At 38.6% G+C, this 21001-nt stretch overlaps 1 protein-coding gene across 1 annotated transcript in view; it reads left to right on the top strand.

Annotated features, from left to right (window-relative positions):
• The window catches only part of CACNA1D (calcium voltage-gated channel subunit alpha1 D), a gene marked incomplete in the record, with an annotated part of 323715 nt that overhangs the window by 174324 nt on the left and 128390 nt on the right, over window positions 1–21001 (top strand). Inside the window, 3 exon segments of the mRNA XM_034775831.1 lie at window positions 10947–11034; window positions 11857–11883; window positions 20346–20506. Coding sequence (XP_034631722.1) covers window positions 10947–11034; window positions 11857–11883; window positions 20346–20506 — 276 coding nt within the window.

Genomic DNA, 21001 nt, shown 5'->3' with positions numbered 1-21001 from the left:
TCAATGGCAGATTGCTGTACATCCATGCAGCCACTAATGGGGTTGTTGGCCAGGAGACCCATGACATTTGCAGACGTAGTGGCCAGATCCCATCCCTTTGGCAGCCTGTCCTAATCTCAGACCTATACTTGCACTGCCCTAAAGAGACCTGCCCCAGAGCAGTGCTCAGTGGCTTGCAACAGGCGGTGGAGATCTGGGAATGGCTTCTCTGTGGGTTAGGTTCCCCCATACAGCAGAACCATGTCTTTACTTAGCTGTGGAAAGAATGGGGCAGCCTTTGTTTGTACATTGTTAATGATTATGTTATTTTAGGTTATGTTAATTGTCAGAAGATACTTTCAGGGCAGGGAATTTGCAGGAGAAAGTAATTAAAACACATTTTTGGGAAAAACCTTGACATTGATGTTCAGACCATGGGCAGCCTTGCAGGGGCAAGGACAGTTATTTATCCTATGTCAAAACGAAACTGATAACATGAGAAATATATGAGGAATGACAGAGGAGAGTCATTTCAACCAATACAATACAACTCTGCTGCTGAGCACTTAGCAGGTTACATTTTCAAAGCCCTGTACTAACTAACTAATCACCACAACACTCTCATTATTCCTATTAACTTCAGTGAGAGTTCTTTGAAAATCTGGACCCTAATGCATTTATCAGAACTCCATTGGTGCTGCATTGTCTTTGAACTGTTAATGTCTCCTTTGAATGCTGTCCGTCAGCTTTTAGACACTGAGGGACAGAGGTTCAGTTCCTCCTCTGGCTGTTTTGTACTGTTCCAGCAGCAGGAAGCAGCCAGATAGCTGGCAGATCTGGCCAGCTGGAGATTCCCCAAGCTGTAGTGGGACTTTGCAGCCAGATGTTATTTAGAGGAACCCCCAAATTGCCCTTCAACAGCCCTAGAAGTCAGGGAGTGCAAAGGTAGCTTAAAGCCACTTTTTTTCCCTCCTGTTTCTTCAGCTGTTCCTAGTGGAGCTCTAGCACCACCAAAGATCTTTCCCCTAGTATCTGCAAAGTAAATAAATAAGTCCATGTATTTTAGCTACTAGCTGAGCTTGTTTGGGAGATTCTAGATAGTGGGTACAATTTTCAAAAACTCTTAAGTGACTTAGGTGCCTACACAGTTTTTGTATAATTTTAACTTTATCAGTTTAAAAATCTGCCAGTGTTTAGGTGCCGATTATAGCTAAATCAGTACAAAACTTGTGTTGACAAGCCTTAAGTCCCAGTTTCAAAAGTGACGTAGGCACGTAGGAGCCTAAGGGCAGGTCTTCACTACGGGGGGGGGGGTCGATTTAAGATACGCGAATAGCATAGCTGAATTCGACCTATCGGAGCCGACTTACCCCGCTGTGAGGACGGCGGCAAAATCGACCTCCGCGGCTCCCCGTCGATGGTGCTTACTCCCACCTCCGCTGGTGGAGTAAGAGCATCGATTTGGGGATCGATTGTCGCGTCCCGACGAGACGCGATAATTCAATCCCCAAGAGATCGATTTCTACCCGCCAATTCAGGCGGGTAGTGTAGACCTAACCTAAATCTCATTGAAAGTCAATAGGACCTAGGGTCCTTATTGCTAAATGTGTGTTTGTTAATAGCACTAAAACTCCTAAAGCACTAAAACTTAGGCACTTTTGAAAATTGTACCCATACTTTCCCCCTACTTTCACCTTGGCCTGCAGGGATGCCACCTGCTTTGATCTCAAGCAGAAAAAAATGAACAAAATGAACAAAAATTAGGGTGATGAAAACACCAATGGGCTAGATCCTCACGTGCAGCTGAGATATGGGTGATCCTCCTGTGGGCAGAGACACAGGCTTTAAGTCTATTTCACCCTATAAAACAAACAAAGCACATGTAAGCATCTGAGAAGGTCTCTGGGTTGTAGTTGTGCCCTTCAGGATACTAAGTGAAAATGAGTTTTGATTTGACTGAGTCATAAAGGTTTTATAATGTGCTGTGCAAAAGTGCACTGGTTTTTGTTATACAATAAACTAATGATTTCCCAGTGTTGTATTGGCACTAAGCAGGCCCACTTATGTACGCTGAATGGAAATTTCCACTGAATAGGCAATCTCTTAGCCTATTTGTGCAAATGTGTTTTAAAAAGTAGAACTGAATATAATTTTGTGCATGATCTGTGGCAATGTGTGAAGAAGGAGTAAGGGCTGCAAAGTGGCCTCACTTCCTTCCATTTGACACTCAAAGATTATCTGAAGGTGCTCTGCTGCATTTCAGATTACATGTGAAGGTATGCAAAAAATGAGGCAAGATCTCTATGTAGATATTCAGCAGATACCTTCCTTGAAGGAAGGAGCCCTCTTGTCTGCATTATGAAGCTGAATTTCTGGTTTGGGAGCTTAGTGAAGTTTAAATGACAAGCACCAGAATAATGAGCTTCCAGGAAAGGTCTGTAAAGACTTGCGAGATAAATGTGGTCACCTTCCAAATATATTCCTACAAATTACTAATTTCCGGAAAGGATTCTTTAGCATAAAGTATAGACCTGCTAGCTCCATTCATGCCCCTTTTCCACATGGAACATTCATGATCACAGACGTGTGTCTGATCTCTGCACATTCAGAAATAAGGGACTCAGTCCTGCAATCACTGCAAAATTAAACTGGCTAAAATACTCAAAAGTGCTTGAGTCACTTAGGAGCCTAAATCAATGGGGGTTAGGCTAAGTGACCTACGTACTTTTAAAGTGGGATTTAGGTTCCTAAGTCAGTTCATCATTTTTGAAATTTTAACCTATGCCTCTGTCTTCAGTAACTTAAACATTTTATATCAGTGGTTCTCAAACTTTTGTACTGGTGACCCCTTTCAAATAGCAAGCCTCTGAATGCAACCCCCCCTTATAAATTAAAAATATGTTTTTATATATTTAACACTATTATAAATGTTGGAGGCAAAGCAGGGTTTGGGGTGGAGGCTGACAGTTCCCTCCCCCCCCATGTAATAACCTCGCAACCCCCTGAGCGGTCCTGACCCCCCAGTTTGAGAACCCCTGTTTTATATGATACCCTTGTAATTCTGTAAAAAATTTTACTGTTAACCAGTGAGTGTTAGGTACTGTTGAATAATAGCACACATTCTAACTATTAAGATGAAAAATAAATTGCTAAGATACTTCATAAACTGTTATTTTAATTATGCACCAAATCCCCGTTCCTTCAAATTCAGTGAAACAACTCCCATTGACTCCAAAGGGGCAAGGATTTGGTCCAAAATGCAGAAATCAGTGTAAGTGGTGAAAGATTTTAGATGAGTTGTGCGGCTGGTAATTTCATTCTGCGTTTTGTCTGACATTTCTTGTATTGTATATGTGGACACGTTTTTATTTTTTTGCATTGCAACTGCTGCCATCTACTGCGTAAATGATGGGATTACATATACTTAACACGAAGGGGTTACATTGGACGACTTAATGGAAAAGAAGAAAGGCAGATTTAGCTGCTTTAGCAGTTCTTCCAATAAACATGGTAAAATGTGTTCTGTTTTGAAGTTGAGCATTCTTTTGTGCAAGTGATGCATTTTATATGTTGGTTCTTGAAAACATATATGCCTTTTTAAAAATATAGAAATAAACAGCTTTTGCATGCAGACACGCATCATGCATGTAAATGATCTGCTATTTCAAATGCATGCTTCAAACAGATTGCTGTTTGCAGTGCTTTAACTTTCTAAAGGCTCATTTTTATCCATTTAGATTTCCACTGAAGTGTGCCTTTGTTTGAGAGTGTTTTAGTTTAAGCGTAGGCTTACCTTTTCAAAAGGCAAGTGAGCCAGATAGAAAAGCATCTCTTAAATTCAAATATGAAAAAACCTACCAAAGCATTTCAGAAGCTGTATAATTGATTATAGTGTAAGTTTAGAACAGCATGTTTTAGAACTGTATATTGCTTCGATTGTTGTGTCCCCCCCACAATGAATGCAAAATTTAACAAACTAAATACAATGTTCTTATGCTGTGTACTTTTTTCCTTTCGTCTTGTTAATTTTTTTTCCTATGGAAAGACTTTTAAAATGTAGTTGATAATTTCCCGTCTACATCCTTTAAATAATGGCAAACATAGCAACTTGTCAAAATCACAATGATAGCAATTAGGAAGATCTAGTTCTAGTTTAAAATCCTGCGTACAACAGAATTATCAGCGCAATGGCTTACTTGTTGTGGTGAGGCAGTGACTTTTGTTAAATAGCAGCTAAGATCTGGAGTGCATTTGACAAATCTGACCCAGTTATTTATGATATGAAAAATATCAATCCAAACAGAAATTTGTAAATTGAGAGGATACAGGAAATGCATTTTAAGGAAAATACTAGAAAAAATAAACAAAATGTAAAATTCAAGTAAATTATTTTGATATTAGATTATATCCTATAAGTAAGTATATCTGCTAATTGAACAAAATATATGTAAAACATTTCAGGAAAATCCTTACTAGATATTTTAAACGGTCTTGTTGATTCAATTTGAAATTATTTATACTGCTTGAACTATTCAATCTACTTTTCTAGCGGCTTGGATAACTTTTACGAGCTGGAATACCTTTTTAAAACATGCTAAAAGACTACAGTAGTTTTTCATATATACTGGAAGTGAACCAGCTAAACCATTGAGACCATTCATGTGTAAGAGAGGGCTGTAGGATTGGGGCTTTTGACTTTGAGAGTTGGATTTTCAAAAACAGTCAGCATTGGCCTAACTCTGCTCCTGTGTATGTCAATGAGAATTTTTCTATTGACTTCAATGGGATTACAGTTAGGCTCCTACTGCGTACTTAAAAATCCCACCCTAAACCATTCTCTTCCAGCCATATGTATTTTTTCATGAACCTCCACCTCCATGGAAAGATTGCAGAAGGACTGCAAGATTAGGCCCTCTTTCCTCAGCTAGTTCCAGATAAACCATGTTCTCCATCTGTTTTATTGAGTATACCAGGTTCCCAAGACCCATGCAGTAATCCCTTAGATCTCAAGTAATCTGTGGAGGGCTAGTTCATTTGGTACATCTGCATGGAGAGCGGACGCATTTATACTATTACTATTCGGAGCCAGGCTACCAAAGCCTCCCCACCTGCACCAGACTTTCAATGGGGGTTGCCAGCGGAGAGTGAGAACCTATCGGAACGAATACTGACAGGATCAACATTAAGGGCTTGTCTACATGGTGCATTAGTCTGCACTAAAGGGTATAAATTCTAATGCGCACTAGCGTGTTGCACACAAACTGGCCTGTGTGGACCCTGCTGGCATGCACTAAAAATTCCCGAATGTGTGTTAATGTAGTTCTGTTTGAAACAGGATTACATTAACGCACAGCAGGAAACTTTTAGTGCATGCCAGTTTGCGTGCAACACACTAGTGCACACTAAAATTTATACCCCTTCAGTGCACATAAGTCCTAACTCTGTAGGGGATAAACAAGTCCCATAGCTATGGTGTGGCACAGAGCAGCTCCCTCCCAGTAAGGATCTCTTAAGCACAAACACTGAGTGGCTTCAATGTCAGCGAGTATAGTGCCCCTATTCATTTTCTACATACCTTCCAATTTCTGCAACAAATGAGGCAGCGATCTGGTGTTTAAAAAATATTATGTAATTTTATAATTAAAGACTGTATCATAATGTATACTAGCTGGGAGGCCAGATTAAGGTTGCACAGGCAACCTTAATTCTGGCATTTCCTAACTTTAGAGTGTTTGATTTTGCAACTATAATAATGTTCTTTTAATGTGCTTTATTGTTTGCAATTTCCTAGGTTTAAAAAAAAAAAGCAAACTGAAAAAAAACTCAGAAATTCCATCATGTGTGATTTGAACACCAGTTCTACTCAGTTCTTTGGATTAGGAGATGTGTGTGTTTATTAAAGATCTCCTGTAGAAATGACCTGAATTACAATTTAAGGATACCTGGGAAATTTTCAATGATAAACTGTTTAACTTGCCCCTTCATCAGCTGGTCAGTCTTTAAAATGCCAACCTTTAGAAAGTTCACGTACTTCCCAGACGTAGGCGGGTAAACAAATAGATATGTTTCTGTTAAACAAATAAGCTTGGCTTAAAAAACTTCTGCAGTGTATTTTTAGAAAATCACAGAAATAGCAACTTGTCCAAGTCACAATGATATTAATAAGGGATATATAGTTGCAAATCCCACATATAACAGAATTATTGGAGCAGCCAGCTTTACGGTGGAAAGGCACAATCATTTTAGTTGAATAACAGCTAAGAATCTGGCAAAAGCTGATATATTTGACCTAAATACTGTATGCTTTGGAAAATATCAAATGTTGCATGCGGTGTTTATATTGCTTAAAACAATCACATTACATTTGAAATTGATTCATATAATTTGAATTACGGTGATATTGTCTAGTGCTCTAGACGAACTTTCCAGGGGAGCACCAAAAAAAGGGAGCAAATCTTAATAAAGAAGATAATCCCTGGGTATTTCTGTGCATTCATATTTTCTAGGGAGGAAAAACATGTCTCTCGCTTAGCACACCTGAACTCTAACAAAAGGCCAGTCTCATTAAGCTTATAAGGTTTTCCACTGATTCATCCTATACACTGTTATTTCCCCCCATAAACTCCTTCTCCTTAAAAGGCTGTAGTCATATAACTCAGCCTGTTCAGTGCAGATGCCAGTGCCAGTTTGGATGATCTAGGGTGGGTGTGCTCGTGCAGTGTTGCTACTGAGTTCCACTTGGGACTGAAAGACTTGTTATCACTCCTGAAGCTTGGTCTCTCTATACTGCCATTCATAGTACTACTACCAAGCCTCTCTGTTGGCTTATTATTAGAGTTTAATACATGTTAGGTTTCTAATGTCCCCTATATTGTCTATTATTCTATCATTGCTCCCCACACTTTTTCCCAACACTACACCTACAATGTCACAAATTGAAACAGGATTGATTAGATTCATAGATTCATAGATTCTAGGACTGGAAGGGACCTCGAGAGGTCATCGAGTCCAGTCCCCTGCCCGCATTAGGACCCTGTTAGAAACAGGGTGAAATCCTGGCCTCATTGTAGTCAATGGCAAAACTCCTAATGACTTCAACAGGGCCTAGGATTTTACCTAGAACCTTTATTTTTCTTAAAGCAGCTAAATTCAGGAAAAGTGGGGTGAAATTTCTGACTGTTTATTGACCGGTAATAGAATCTCGCTAGGATTGAACTCTAGGCTTATCTTAAAATTATATTATTTTTATGTTTTTCCCTGTTTTATAAACAATCTGATATTTATTTAAAATAAATAAATACACCCTATCAGTGAATGACACTTTATAAGAAACAGGATAGTAGCAGAAAGCTTCCATTTCGTGTTTTCTAACTGGAGGACAATCAATAGATCTGTGCTACAAGACCTGAGCTTCCCATTTTTGTCGGATGTATGGATACTACAGCCTGGAAACAGTGGGCCTAATTCCCCTTCTGCTTGACGTCTGTTTTATACCATTGGAGCTCCACTGATCTCACTGGAGTCATTCCTGATTTGCACTGGTGTATGTGAGAGGGAAATAAGGTAGTGCTGAAGTATGCATTTATTTCTATGAATTGAGTCCTGATCTCACTGATTACTCAAGTGAATAAGAGTTGCAAGATCAGGCACTTGGTAAAGCTCCCCCTTCTCCCCCCCATCTACAAAGAAGCCATTTCCAGTTTTGGCAAGTAAAAAGGCTGCAGAACTCCAACAGAAGACAGAGGGTCATATTCTGCTCTGTTACACCAGTGTAAATACAGAATAACTCCACTGGCGCATCTGAGAGGAAACTTTGTCCCAGGAAGCCTATCTTCCTCCCATTGAAATAAGGTGCATAATTCTTATTGATGTCAATTGTGCGGGATCAGGCTTAACATTATTCATAAAAGAGTTGTGGGAGGGAAGTGGAAGGGGTTCTGAACAAATGTGAAGAAAAATGTATCCATGCAAAAATTCTCAGAAGAATTGTGAACAGGGAAGTTGTCTAAGAAAAGGAGAATTAATGTATCCTCTGAATTGGGTAGTTTAAATATAACTGCTTATTCTACTACACAGAAGAAAAAAAATCCAGCAACCCACTAGTCACCATAGCAACTATCACAACCCCTAGTACAGTAGAGTACTTCTGCTTTTCCAGTATCTTAAAGAAACACAGGTACAATTATATGGTGACATTTAGGCCTTGATGCACATTGAAAGCATTCTTATTCAGGAACCGCATGTAAACAACTGATTTAGTGCTGTGCTGAACAGGAATGGACTTAAATATATACTTAAGTGCTTTCTTGAACTGGGGCCTGAGGGCACTTGATGTCTTAATTTTTTTTTTTTAAAAAGCACTAATAATTATAATAAACTAATATTTTCCCAGTTTAAAATACTTTCTGTATCTTACACAATAATTCATCTTAACGTAATTTTAAACATAGTGGTTTTTTATTTCCCCTCCCTTATTTTAACATGAAGAGATTATTATAACGGACAGAAATAAAATAAAATATTGCTCTTGGGAGTAATATGAATAGTGCAAAACAAAGTTGTTTGGATGGTATACAGAGCTCATCTTTTGTGCGTTTATAGTTTGAAGTTGATCTTCATAAATGACAAGCTTTTTCAACAAATGACTATACATATGTCTGTGCTCAGCTACACCAAACCCCTATATTAATTCATCAGTGGAAGTCCTGAGGTTTACTTTTTCATTCATACAATAACCCAAGCTGTGTGTTAAAGATTCAGACTTCTTTCCAAAATATTTTAATGTTTCATTACCCTTTATATGGAAAGTTTGGTGGTTTTCCAGTTGTTCAAAACAACTGAAGTTTTGTTTCATGTTTAGTTCAATAATACCAATTTATGTTATAAAAGATAAACTATATTTTTTCTTCTTTTGCAATGCTAAAATGTTGATTTTTCTGCTTGCAAAATCATATGGCATAATATTTCAGGACTTACGAGAGGAAGAAAACTTGGCAACTCTTTAAACTGTAGACATGAGACAGCATCCTAAGTAGGAAATCGTGACTGCCAATGACTTATTGTTGAACATTAAAATAATCCCTTTTGAACTCTTTTGCAACTTTAACTATAATTTTCATACAAGACTTACGGTATTAATTGTTGATTTTTTAAATGTTTTGTCTCATTTATATAGAAAAACATTATATAGTAAATTATGCACATCTGCCAACTAGGCACATGAGTGATTTAAGTTCAGTATAAAGAAGCTGCTTATATTATGTTAAAAGAACTATCTTAAACAAAGGAACCATGTGAAACAAAAATCTATCTTGCAGTGTTTAATGACTGGACTGTCTTCTATTGTTTGAACAATTGCATGAGTATTTTAGATCTTGTTTCTTATCTTTGTAATGCAACACTGAGGAGGTGTGAAATTTCATGTAATGATGTATTTGTAGCACCAGATCCTCAGCTGTTGCAAACATTTGCTGAGAATCTGGCTAATGTAGAGTTGGCAGTCTCACCATCAAGTCCAGGAATGACTGGGTATGCAAACTGAACTACCCCTTGCCACCTAGAGGTGGTCTGTCTAGGTCAGGTTTGATGCAATTTGGCAGGTCAGTGTGGAGAAGCTTATAATGCCTGTTCTGTACCTGACTTGTGGAGAATAAATACTAGCTAACGCCAGAGTGGTGTAAAGAAGCCAAAGTGTAAATGGAAATGTGGCCCTTCAGTCTTCAGGACTATCATTCCAGCAACGGTAACAAAGACAAAAAATTCACAAAAAACAATGATATAAAAAAACTTTTTAGTTATCAGTTTGGTAAGAAAACCTTAGATACAGAAATAGCCTACAATGATCCCAGCAACAGTTGCTAAGATACTAAAAGCAAAAATCTAATTGGCCGTTGCCCTTGCTACTCCCCAGTGACTTCAATGCTACTTCTATCCTCACTCTTGTTTTCCTACTTACGATGACATCCCCATCTCATAAAGGGGCAAGAGTAAGCCTTTGTAGTCTGTGTGCTAAGGTTTTCCTTTCGTGTTGACAAGCACAGCCAAAGAAATAATGTTCAGTTCTGGAACTGCTGATAGTTATGCTCATTCCTGCTTCCTTAACTCCTTTTGCAGCATGTGGGTATCTCCTTATGCCTCTGTAGAATTGAGGATCAGTGAGTGTGACCAATATCAGCTGATTTTGTCTAACAAACCATTAACCACGGTTGCTAATTACTCAGTAGTGATTTCACCATATGTATAGTAAATCACTGGCATGTAACAAATTTTATAATCCCCTTTTATCATGGGCAATCCTCCTTATCCTTTGTATTACCCATTGCACCATTTCCAGTGCTCCTTCCTGTCTACTCTTGTCATATTTTCAGATATAATTACCTCCTAACTCCTCGCCTTCATGTTTTACTTTTTTAATTTGGAAAATAAAAATAGAGAGTGCTCAACTTTGACTGATTGATCAGAGTGTGATGGCTTCTCTTCTCTTCTGTTTGAAAGGACCTTTATTGCACTTATTGGAATTGCCAGGCATGTTAGCTGGGACTTAACTATTACCTTTCTTCTGGTATGGCTCTGAAAGAACCTCAAATATGATTCTGAAACACATCACACAAAAGAGGTCTCACAAACTAGGTCAGGCATAGTCCTTTTTCCATACAGCATCTTCTGAGTGCAACGTCTCTTCACTGAACTCTGTCATACGTTTTCAATAGAAGTGTTAAATTGCTGAAACAACAGAAATATCCTCTTTTACATCCTAGAGTCCTGTGCATTAACCTTTGCCAACAAAAGGGGGGCTGGTAAAGAGTCTACTACACTGTGACTTCCTTCTGCTATTCTTCTGCCTTTTGAATAAAACTCTTAGTAAACCTAAACAAGTAGAGGTGTTCTTTTAATAAGATATAAAAGCAAATCACGTGTAACTGGCTGGCTTTGGCTGTAAATCTAACACTTATTTTATCTCCTGACAGCAAGCATGCCGACAAGTGAAACTGAATCTGTGAACACTGAGAATGTCAGCGGAGAAGGAGAGAGCCCAGCATGCTGTGGCAGTCTGTGGTGAGTACATACAGCTCCAATTAAGATGTCAAAGTGTTTCCAACATCCTAGGATTAAAAAGAGCCATTTTTTTCTCTTTTGCCTACTCAAACATATTTGCTTTGAAATACTCAAGCTTTGTGAGATGCTTATATTTTTGGCTTTTAGTCATTCATGGTAAAATCTAACCACAATTTTATCTAAAATTCTGAAGTCAGGACAAATATAGATATATTTCATAAAGTAGCCATTTGAGCCTTACATTTAGAAAGATTATAGAGCTTTTAATTTTGCTGCTTCAAAAACACCAAGAAGAAAAGAAGAGACATAACCTAAGAAATGCAACAGAGACTAATGTCTTTTAATAATTGAAACATGATCTGGCGTATGCATATTTTACAAGTAGCTAAAAATTGATAATTATTAGATTGCTATATGAATATAGCACTAACATAATGATTGTGATAATGACTTTCATTCACGTAACATCATTCTTCCAGAAGGGTCCCAAAGCACATTGAAACAGCTATTTAAAATCCAGGATTTGTTTCTCTGCAAATACCTGTGCTTTATATATATTTTTTGGTCCCCAGAGGATAAGATTTAATTTCCTTTCTTTCTCATGTAAAATTCATGTTTGTAAAGAATATCAGAAAAACAATGGTAAACAGATGACAATAGTATTTCAGCATTCATGCAGCGTTATGTTGAGAAAACACTTTTATGCACAAACTTTGAGTAATTCCATTGTTTTGATTGCCAAGCACAGCATTGCGAGGAGAAGGGATTGTATAAATTATTGTTTCTGTATATTCTTAAAAATGTGTTTTCCTTTTCTTTTAGTCAAACTATCTCAAAATCCAAGTTCAGGTCAGTATTTTCCTCTCTTTTCCATCACTTTTTCCCTTGCGATGGTTTACACATCATGACTACGTGATTCTGTATTTTCTGTATTAGAATTTGATTGGATGAAAAATATTATTGACAGAGATTAAGGAATACAGTTGAAGAGGATTCATGAACATTCTTTGGAATAAAGTACCCCAATTTGTTTTGCTGGTATTTGCAACTCTTTTTTCACTTATTCTCAAACATTCGGGCAAGTGAGTTTTTATTCACAAGAATGCTCATGGAAAGCAAGTGCCATGAGTAAAAGCAAGAATATTTTTATCTTTTAATTTACCGTATATACTCATTCATTAGCCCACTTGTTTATAAGCCGACCCCCCAAAACAGATAGGTAAAAATAGCAAAAACTGTATGACCCTTTCATAAGCTAACCCTGTATTTCAGGGGTTTGAAAACTTTGGCTCCCGGCCTGTCAGGGTAAGCCGCTGGCGGGTTGGCACGTTTTGTTTACTTGGAGCGTCTGCAGGCATGGAGCCCCTCAGCTCCCTCCACTTCCTACAGCTCCCATTGGTGGGAATGGCAAACTGCGGCCACGGGGAGCTGAGGGGCTCCATGCCTGCAGATGCTGCTGGTAAACAAAACGACAGTGTATTAGATATTCAATTCAATGATTCCATAGAGTTTAAAATCATCAAATTTTGGTGTAGACCCGTTTATAATCTGACCCCCGCTCTTCGATGCGTCACTTTTTTACCAAAAATATTCACCTTATGAACGAGTATATACAGTACATCATTTTTTTCATTTTCATAGAATAGTATTGAGAAATTACAAATAGCAAACAAATTTGCAAACAGAAAAGAGACTCCTTCTGTTTATAAAGGTCAGGTCGCTCAATCATGGAACAAAAACAATGCCATCTGACTTAGGTGACCAGTCATGTGGCACATATAACGAATCACGGATAGCAAATACTCATAACAACTAGGTTGCAAACAATCCATAGGCTAACTATTGTTCACAGACATTCATTGAACAATAGAGATAATTGAGAAGATTCTAACAAAGCAATTCTGGAAGCTGGATTCCTCCAATTTCCTTGTCCCTGGTAAAACTTGTTTCATGCTTGGATCTGTAGCAAAAATTGCACTGACAACACTGATATATTGTGCTTTTAGCAGTTGACCTGGCTATTGTGTCTATGCTTATTCTACTAGATCTAGCAGCTGCTTTGTTACTGCTTATCACAACATCTTTCTGATGTGTCTGTTATCTCCCATAGGAGTGGGTGGGTGTTGCCTTTGAGTAGCCCTCTTCCTTTTTAAATGAGAGATCCCAAAAGGTAGTCGTAGATGGTGCTCTTCCACTTTGAAGGTCTTTTCACGTGAGATGTGGTACAGTTCCATCTTGTCACTCCTACAGTTCAACGTGTATGTGAGTTCACTGGTAGGTTAATTAAGAGAAGTTGATTTCAGTTTGCCAATGATCCCAAGTTCTGTGTTCCATTGCTTCTGACCCTGACGGTGCAATGGAACAAATGCATGAGATTGTGGCTTTTTTAAGAGTTAGGTGGTTGAGGATCAGTAAATAGACTGAAATAGCATTGATAGGTCGTGGAAAGCGACTGGAAGAGCTGGAGTGGATTATATCTCACCCCTGATCAAGGTCAGGTGTCGCCATTTGTTAAGCAGCTTTACAATTTGGAGTTTTGTTCAAAATAGGATTACTTATGCATAATGAACAGGTGGGCATGGCCTAGAGTGCTTTTTTATCTGCATTTCTGAGAAAATTGTGTCCATTTCTTTTGTACGCACACCTTGTTACACCTACCCATGCTTGTTTCATCTTGAGGGTAGATAACTGCAATGGACTGTACATGGGACTAAGCCATAAGACTGTTTGGAAGCTGAAACTAATGCAAAATCAAAGAGAAGAAAGCCAAGAGATTACTCTCTTCCTCCACCTTAGCAGCTTCTAAACCAGCTTCAGCCTGGCTGAAGTATTTTTGTTAATTTGTCTCCAGTTAATTCCACAAATCAATATCTGCTCCTGTGAAACCTATTTTAAATTACTCCTCAGAGGGGAACATCTGCTTCTGAGATGCCACCAGAGACTTAGTAACCATACACTCAAAACGGATTGATAACATGCCTCCTTTCTGAATTTGGCCCATTTGCATGACAGAAAATCTTAGAAGCACTATAGGAAAAGCAAGCCAACACTGTACTATGATCTACATCCATTCTAGTGAAAGAGAGCCATGAGCATCTAAGACCTCTACTAAATGACACTATAAACACATCCTTTGAGGAGGGAAAGTTCCCACCAAACCTAAAGCTTGCCATAATCCAGCCAGTATGTAAGGAACCACTAACTGATGCAACCAATCTCTCTACCACTGCCCATTCCCAAGAAAACTTACTGAGTAGATCACAGTCAGTCTCCAGCTCTCCCTAGATTCTGCCAGTATCCCTGGATGCCTCCGAGACAGGCTTTAGGCTGAAACATGGAACAAAGTGAGTGCTCGTGGAGTTGAAGGATGATATCCTCTTGGCCACAGTCCAGGGCTGTACTTTCATACTTATATAGCTAGGCACAGCATTTGATATCGCCAACTATTGAATGTTGCTATCCCTCTTTAGAATTTCAGCAGGGGGTTTACTGGGATCACACTAAAAGGGCTTCAGATGTTCCAGAAAGTCATAATGGCCATCGACTCCTCTACCTCTAGCGCTCTTACTTGTGGAGTCCTATAGGGATCTATCTGCTCTTCCATCCTTTTCTCCTTCTACATGAACCTGCAGGGGAAGTTGTGAGACAGCATGGACTAAAGTGCCAGTCATACCCAACTCTACATTACCATCATATCAGATGCAGCTTGCACCAAGGTCCTGGATGCATTCAACAGCTGTTGAGAAGAGAAAGTGCTTTGAAGAACTGTTCACCTCTGCCCTTTTATCATTTGCAAACTAGCTGTTTTCCTAATCTCCTCACTCCTTCTGGATACCCAAATAACTATGACTGCAAAATTTCCTTTTTCTCATAAAAAAGTCAAGAAAAAAGACTGCACCCCATTCATGTATTTGGACCTAAAACCAGTAATCCACATATTTGTGATCTTCAGGCTTGACTACTGTAATTCTCTGTATTTAGGAATGGAATCACTAATCCCTAAAAAACTAAATTTAGCTCAAAATACAGCAGTCTGTCTGCTCAATAGCAGAGGCTACAAATGACACATTGCTCCCATGTTCAACTCTCCTTGGTTTCCTGGTAAGTACTGAGTCAAATTCAAGTTTTCAGTCATCATCTAGCTCCTCCATGAGACTAGCTTAAGTTTTCTCAGGGAACATCTTTCCCTGCATGATCATGACTGTGACGGGTTGGATCACAGAAACCCCCTTAGGAGCTGCCACCTGATGTACCAAGACTACCCCTGCTCCTGTTTTCCGTGCCAGCTCAGGACTCCAGCACCCTGTCTTGCTGAGCCAGACACTCCTGTCTGCTCCAACACAGACCCAGGGTCTGAATCACTTGTCCCAAAGCTGCAAGTTTACCTGAAAACAGCTCACAGAAGTGTGCTTGTCTTTGGCACTCAGATGCCCAACTCCCAATGGGGTCTAAACCCAGATAAATCAGTTTTACCCTGCATAAAGCTTATGCAGGGCAAACTCATAAATTGTTCGCCCTCTATAACACTGATAGAGAGATATGCACAGCTGTTTGCTCCCCCAGGTATTAATACACACTCTGAGTAAATTACTAAATAAAAAGTGATTTTATTAAATACAGACAGTAGGATTTAAGTGGTTCCAAGTAGTAACAGACAGAACAAAGTAAGCCACCAAGTAAAATAAAATAAAATGCACAAATCTATGTCTAATCAAACTAAATACAGAAAGTTCCTCACCAGTTCCAGAATGCTCCCTTTTACAGGCTAATCTCCTTTTAGCCTGGGTCCAGCAATCACTCACACCCCCTGTAGTTACTGTCCCTTTGTTCTCGTTCCCTTCAAGTATCCTGGGGCGGGGAGGGGTGGAGAGGCTCCTTCCTTAGCTAGCTGAAGACCAAATGGAGGGGTCTCCCATGGGTTTAAATAGACTCTCTCTTGTGGGTGGAGACCCCCCTCCTCCCTCCTATGCAAAGTCCAGCTCCAAGATGGAGTTCTGGAGTCACCTGGGCAAGTCACACGTCCCTGCATGACTCAGTCTTTACAGGCCGAAGCCATTGTCCACATGCTATCTTGCATGTCTCCAGGAAGACTTCTTATGTGGATTGGAGCATTCCAAGATGCATTGTTCCCCAAGTGTTTCCTGATCAGGTACTTAACCTGGCGAATTCCTTCCTAAAGAAGCTGACTAAATGCCTCACAAAGCTTACTTAGAAACCAAGCAAGTATACAGCCCATATTCTTAATCTCAAGTAGAAAATGATATATATGTATAAATAGGATGAATAGATATAGTAGATCATAACCTTTACGGAGATATATTACATGGCACAGGCAGCACAAAACATATTCCAGTTATGTTGTACATACATTTATAAGCAACTCCCCCCATAAAGCCTTATGGGGTACACTGTCACAATGACCTCCCACAACAGCTGTGTTCTTTTGGAACAGTGGCACAAATAGTCTCAAGAATCATAAACTCAAGAGTTTTCTCAGCAACTGGCTCCCTAATCTGGAAGTCACTTCCAGAAGACATCAGGTTGACCAGACTTCATTGCCTTCAGATCAAAATGCAAAACTCACTTGTCCAACCTAGCCTACCCATAATAAGACAAGAAAGAAAGGAAGCCAAAGAGAGGCAGCTCTTCATGTGCATCTTTCGGTAAATTCATAATGTGCTCAGACGCCGTGATAATGGGTGTAGTATAAAATCCTAGCTAGATGTATAATGCAGCTGCCTACATAGTAGGTAGATATTCATATCAAAACTATCTTACATTAATGTATCTATGACCTGCACTATCTGCCTACCAGCTTCCAGGTGGAATTTAAGGTTTGGGGGTTCCACTATAAAAACCCTACATGGTTTGGAACCCAGTTTCTGGACAGACTCTCACTGTACAAAACTACCACAGTTGTAGTCAGTGGAAACACTTAAGCAGGAGTACTCATGTTTCGAATGGAAAGGAGCTTCTTGCAAGATGTTCTGTTGTGAAAGGCTGACAGCTCTGGAATTTACTTCCCCAGCAGTTCAAAATACAGTAGCCTGAAATCTGTTGACCTTCAGGGCATGCTGAGAAGCACAGCTTTTCTCTCTGACTTTCAGCGATGTGAGGTTTGAGGGGTGGAGGAATAGTTTGAAGGGGGGTTGTCATTAGTGGGTGTACTTGACTGTACTCTCACTGGCTTATTTGGACTGTTCGTTGGTTTATTTTATTATTTAGTACTATATTTTATGGATGGTAGGTTTTTAAGTTTCAGAACTGCCTACATCTTGGATACATGCACAAAATCTAAAGCCCACGTTTTCAGAAATGCTCTCTAATTATGGGCACCCAACTTTACACCCTTGTGACCTGACGCAGATGGTGGGCACCCAGAGCTCCCATGAATGAATACTGTGCATATGGTTTTAATTTTGCAAAATTTTATGTAATGCAGGATGTTGCTGATGCAAAACCATCTGGAAATGTAAAAAAAAAGGTTAATAATTTTGCACAACTTTATTAGCAAATCTGAGTAAATAGTCAAGTGTAGAGAAGCGTTATTATTGGTACCTATTAACCAAAATAAGACTCAAATTTTACAATCGGATCTATGCAATGCAGACACCTGCACTGACTTTAGAGCATCCACCTGTGTGGATTCAATTACAGGATTGGGGCCCAAGGACCATTTGAAAATAAATGACTAAAATAAAATTACCAACAAATTTGTCAATGTCACGACTTGTTCATAAATGTGAACAGAAAAAAAGCTAAATTATTTAGATGAGAATGAACGTAAAGAATAATTTGGCCAACTGTGGTACCTTATATTAACAATGAGTGTCCCTTCTGATTTAAATACTTCTTCAAAATTGGCACTACAGCTGTGACAAACATTTTGGGGAAAATTTTAGAACAGCAATGTTACACTTTATTACAAATTTGTGCAAAATGGGGTTCACGTCAAATAAAAAAAAACCCTTAAATTTAATTCTTCACTACAAAAATTTATCTTTATCATACTATAACGTTTAAAATTTAAAATTTAATGCTTCCCCTGAAAAATAGGAAGATCTTGAATGAAAATAATCTCAATTATTTTCAAGTTCAAATTTCCACAGGTTTTTCTGAAGATGCATCACAGTGGGACATCAGACTTTGATGCCTCCCTCCCCCCCTTTTGTCTGTGTGTGCGCGCAATTGTGAATATTTTAGGAAGGGAAGAAAATATGTACTGTACCCCTCAAATGAGACTTTGTTTTGTTTTATAACTGTAAGCTTAATTCACACTAAAGCCTGTCAACCCTTACATATGGGCCTAAAATTGCACACCCCTTGGGCTACATTTTCAGAAGGTTTCCTGGGTTTAGCTATACTGTTTCTGTCAGTGGTCTCTGGGTCGGGGTATAAATCCATAAACACTGAAAAATTTGAAAAGAACTGTTGTCACTTCTTTACAAAACTTTCACTGTTTAAGGATTTAGAGCCTGATCCAATGACCATTGAAGTCAAATAGGAATCTTTCCATTGACTTCATAGATCAGGTGCTTGGAGATGACCATGAGTCCCCCCAACTGTTATGAGTGATCAAGCTCTTGGGGCCTTATTGTATTTTCATTGACTTCAGCAATGCAGAATTTTGCCCTAAGAGTAAAAAATACTGTTTTTTTGCATATCCAGTCAGAGAATATACTGATGATGGCTAAGCACATAGTTGGCAGGACAAGAGTGTTCTTGAACACACTGTCAAGTTAGTTCAATGCAGAGCTTTTTCTTCATATGATTATTATACTCTATAAGTGATGAAATTTTTCCATAACAGTAACCGAACAATTGCTATTTTCCATAATCACAAGCATGAGTTTAAGGTGAGTGAAAGAACCTCACACACTGCTTGACTGTTTATTTGCCAAGTTCATTTATTTTTATGAAGACACCATTACATATTGGATCTACCACCTGAGGCAGATTAGAACATTTCTAATTTTATATATACTAGGTATGGTACCTGCTGACTCAGGGCAGCAGAGGTACTAAGACTTTTTATCTAATTATTTGTAGCAATTTATTTAAATATTATAGAGTGTAAACAAAAAAAAATAGAAAAGTTTAGGGTCAGAAATAGCATCAGCTTATGAACTTAAGTTGTAAAGTACATTACAATATATTGGAGAAGGGCTGTACCCACACCCTTAAATCCAAACTCTTTCCATTTTGAAACTAGCACCAGATCCCATTGCAGTCATAGGAGTCTTTCCACTGAGTCCGATGGGGTTTGGATCAGAACGTTGGCATGGAACGTTGCCCCCGGTGTCCTGATATTTTCTTCATCTCATCTGGGTCTCCCTAACATTGTCTTAATATTAAGATTTATTATCCAAATCCAGTCCTGTGGTTTTGGTTTTATCTATCTATCTATCTATCTATCTTATAAGGCCCTTGTTACTGTAGTATCTGAGTGCCTCACAATCTTTCATGTATTTATCTATCCACACAACACTCCTGTGAGGTAAAGTACTTTTATTCCCATTTCATAAATAGAGAACTGAGGCACTAAAGAGTAAGTGGCTTACCCACAGGAAGCTTTGGAGGAAGCAGAGAACTAACTCAGGTCTCCCAAGTCCTGTGGTAGCACCCTAACCATTGGACAATCCTTCCTTTCTGAGTCAACTCAATACTAGATGTGGCCTAATTTCCAACTTCAGTTTGTATGCATCAAAAATCTCATGAATATGTCCACCCACCACCCTAGGATTTCAGCCCAAGTTGGTAGTGTTCTTGGGAACAGTTGACGTTGTAAGAGTTCCATCATATGGGGTAGTTTCTCACAAGTTCATCTCATAAAATTTCTGCATTGTTTAATCCAAACCCAAACTGTATCCATGGTTCAACCTGAAACGCAAATTCTGATTCTTAAACTTAATCTGAATCTAGATCTGGTTTACGTAGATATATCTTGTTATGCAATGAAGTGCAATGCGATGTACTAGGTCATGCAATATTGAGTTGGCTTTGACAAATGCCCTAATCTAGTGATGTCACAATCTATTAAACTGTATGAAGATTATATAGAAATGTTCAACACTAATTTGTTAAAGTTTTCATTTTTTGTTTTTTATTTGGCTCTGAACTTGAACAAAATTGTCATCTTTTTAGCTGCACTTGGTAGTAATGCACACAGCTGCCTGTCAGATTTCTTTCATAGTTTCATATATACTCACACATGTACACCCACAAATCTCCCACCCAACACAAATCTTTAAGTTCAAATACTGTAATATTTTTCCATAGAATAATGCATTTGCTTTTGTTCTAAATTTCAGTCGACGCTGGCGTCGCTGGAACCGATTCAATCGAAGAAAATGTAGAGCTGCAGTAAAATCTGTCTCGTTTTATTGGCTCGTTATTGTCTTGGTCTTTCTGAACACATTAACTATCTCTTCTGAGCATTACAATCAACCTGACTGGCTGACACAGATCCAAGGTACAAGCAAAGAACATTTTTCCTGTTTTTAACCACAGAAAAATGAAAGCTCTCCTTGATTACTTCTGTATTTTGCCATTTTGAAGTTTATTTGTTATCCTTCAGTACATCCGGGTTAAAGAAATCAATATAGGGAATGACCAAATGTTTTCTATTTCCACATCTGCAACACATCTTAATGACATAATGTATGGGCAAAACCCTACAGAGCCAAATTGTAAACATGTGCCATTATGCTTTAAGAACAGGAGTACTTGTGGCACCTTAGAGACTAACAAATTTATTAGAGCATAAGCTTTCGTGGACTACAGCCCACTTCTTTTTGCGGATACAACTAACACGGCTGCTACTCTGAAACCTGTCATTATGCTTTAGACATATTACCATTGTCAACCCATGTGATTAAAGATAAGGAAGGACAAATGCTAACTTGCACATCAGAATAGGCTGTGAATCTTTTTGCCTTAATTCCACTCTAGGTTTGAACTATGTTTT

The sequence above is a fragment of the Trachemys scripta genome, chromosome 7 (genome assembly GCF_013100865.1).
Source record: "Trachemys scripta elegans isolate TJP31775 chromosome 7, CAS_Tse_1.0, whole genome shotgun sequence".
Taxonomy (NCBI): Eukaryota; Metazoa; Chordata; order Testudines; family Emydidae; genus Trachemys; species Trachemys scripta.
The sequence above is the reverse complement of the archived record's forward strand: the minus strand, read 5'-3'. Positions and strand labels throughout refer to the sequence as shown.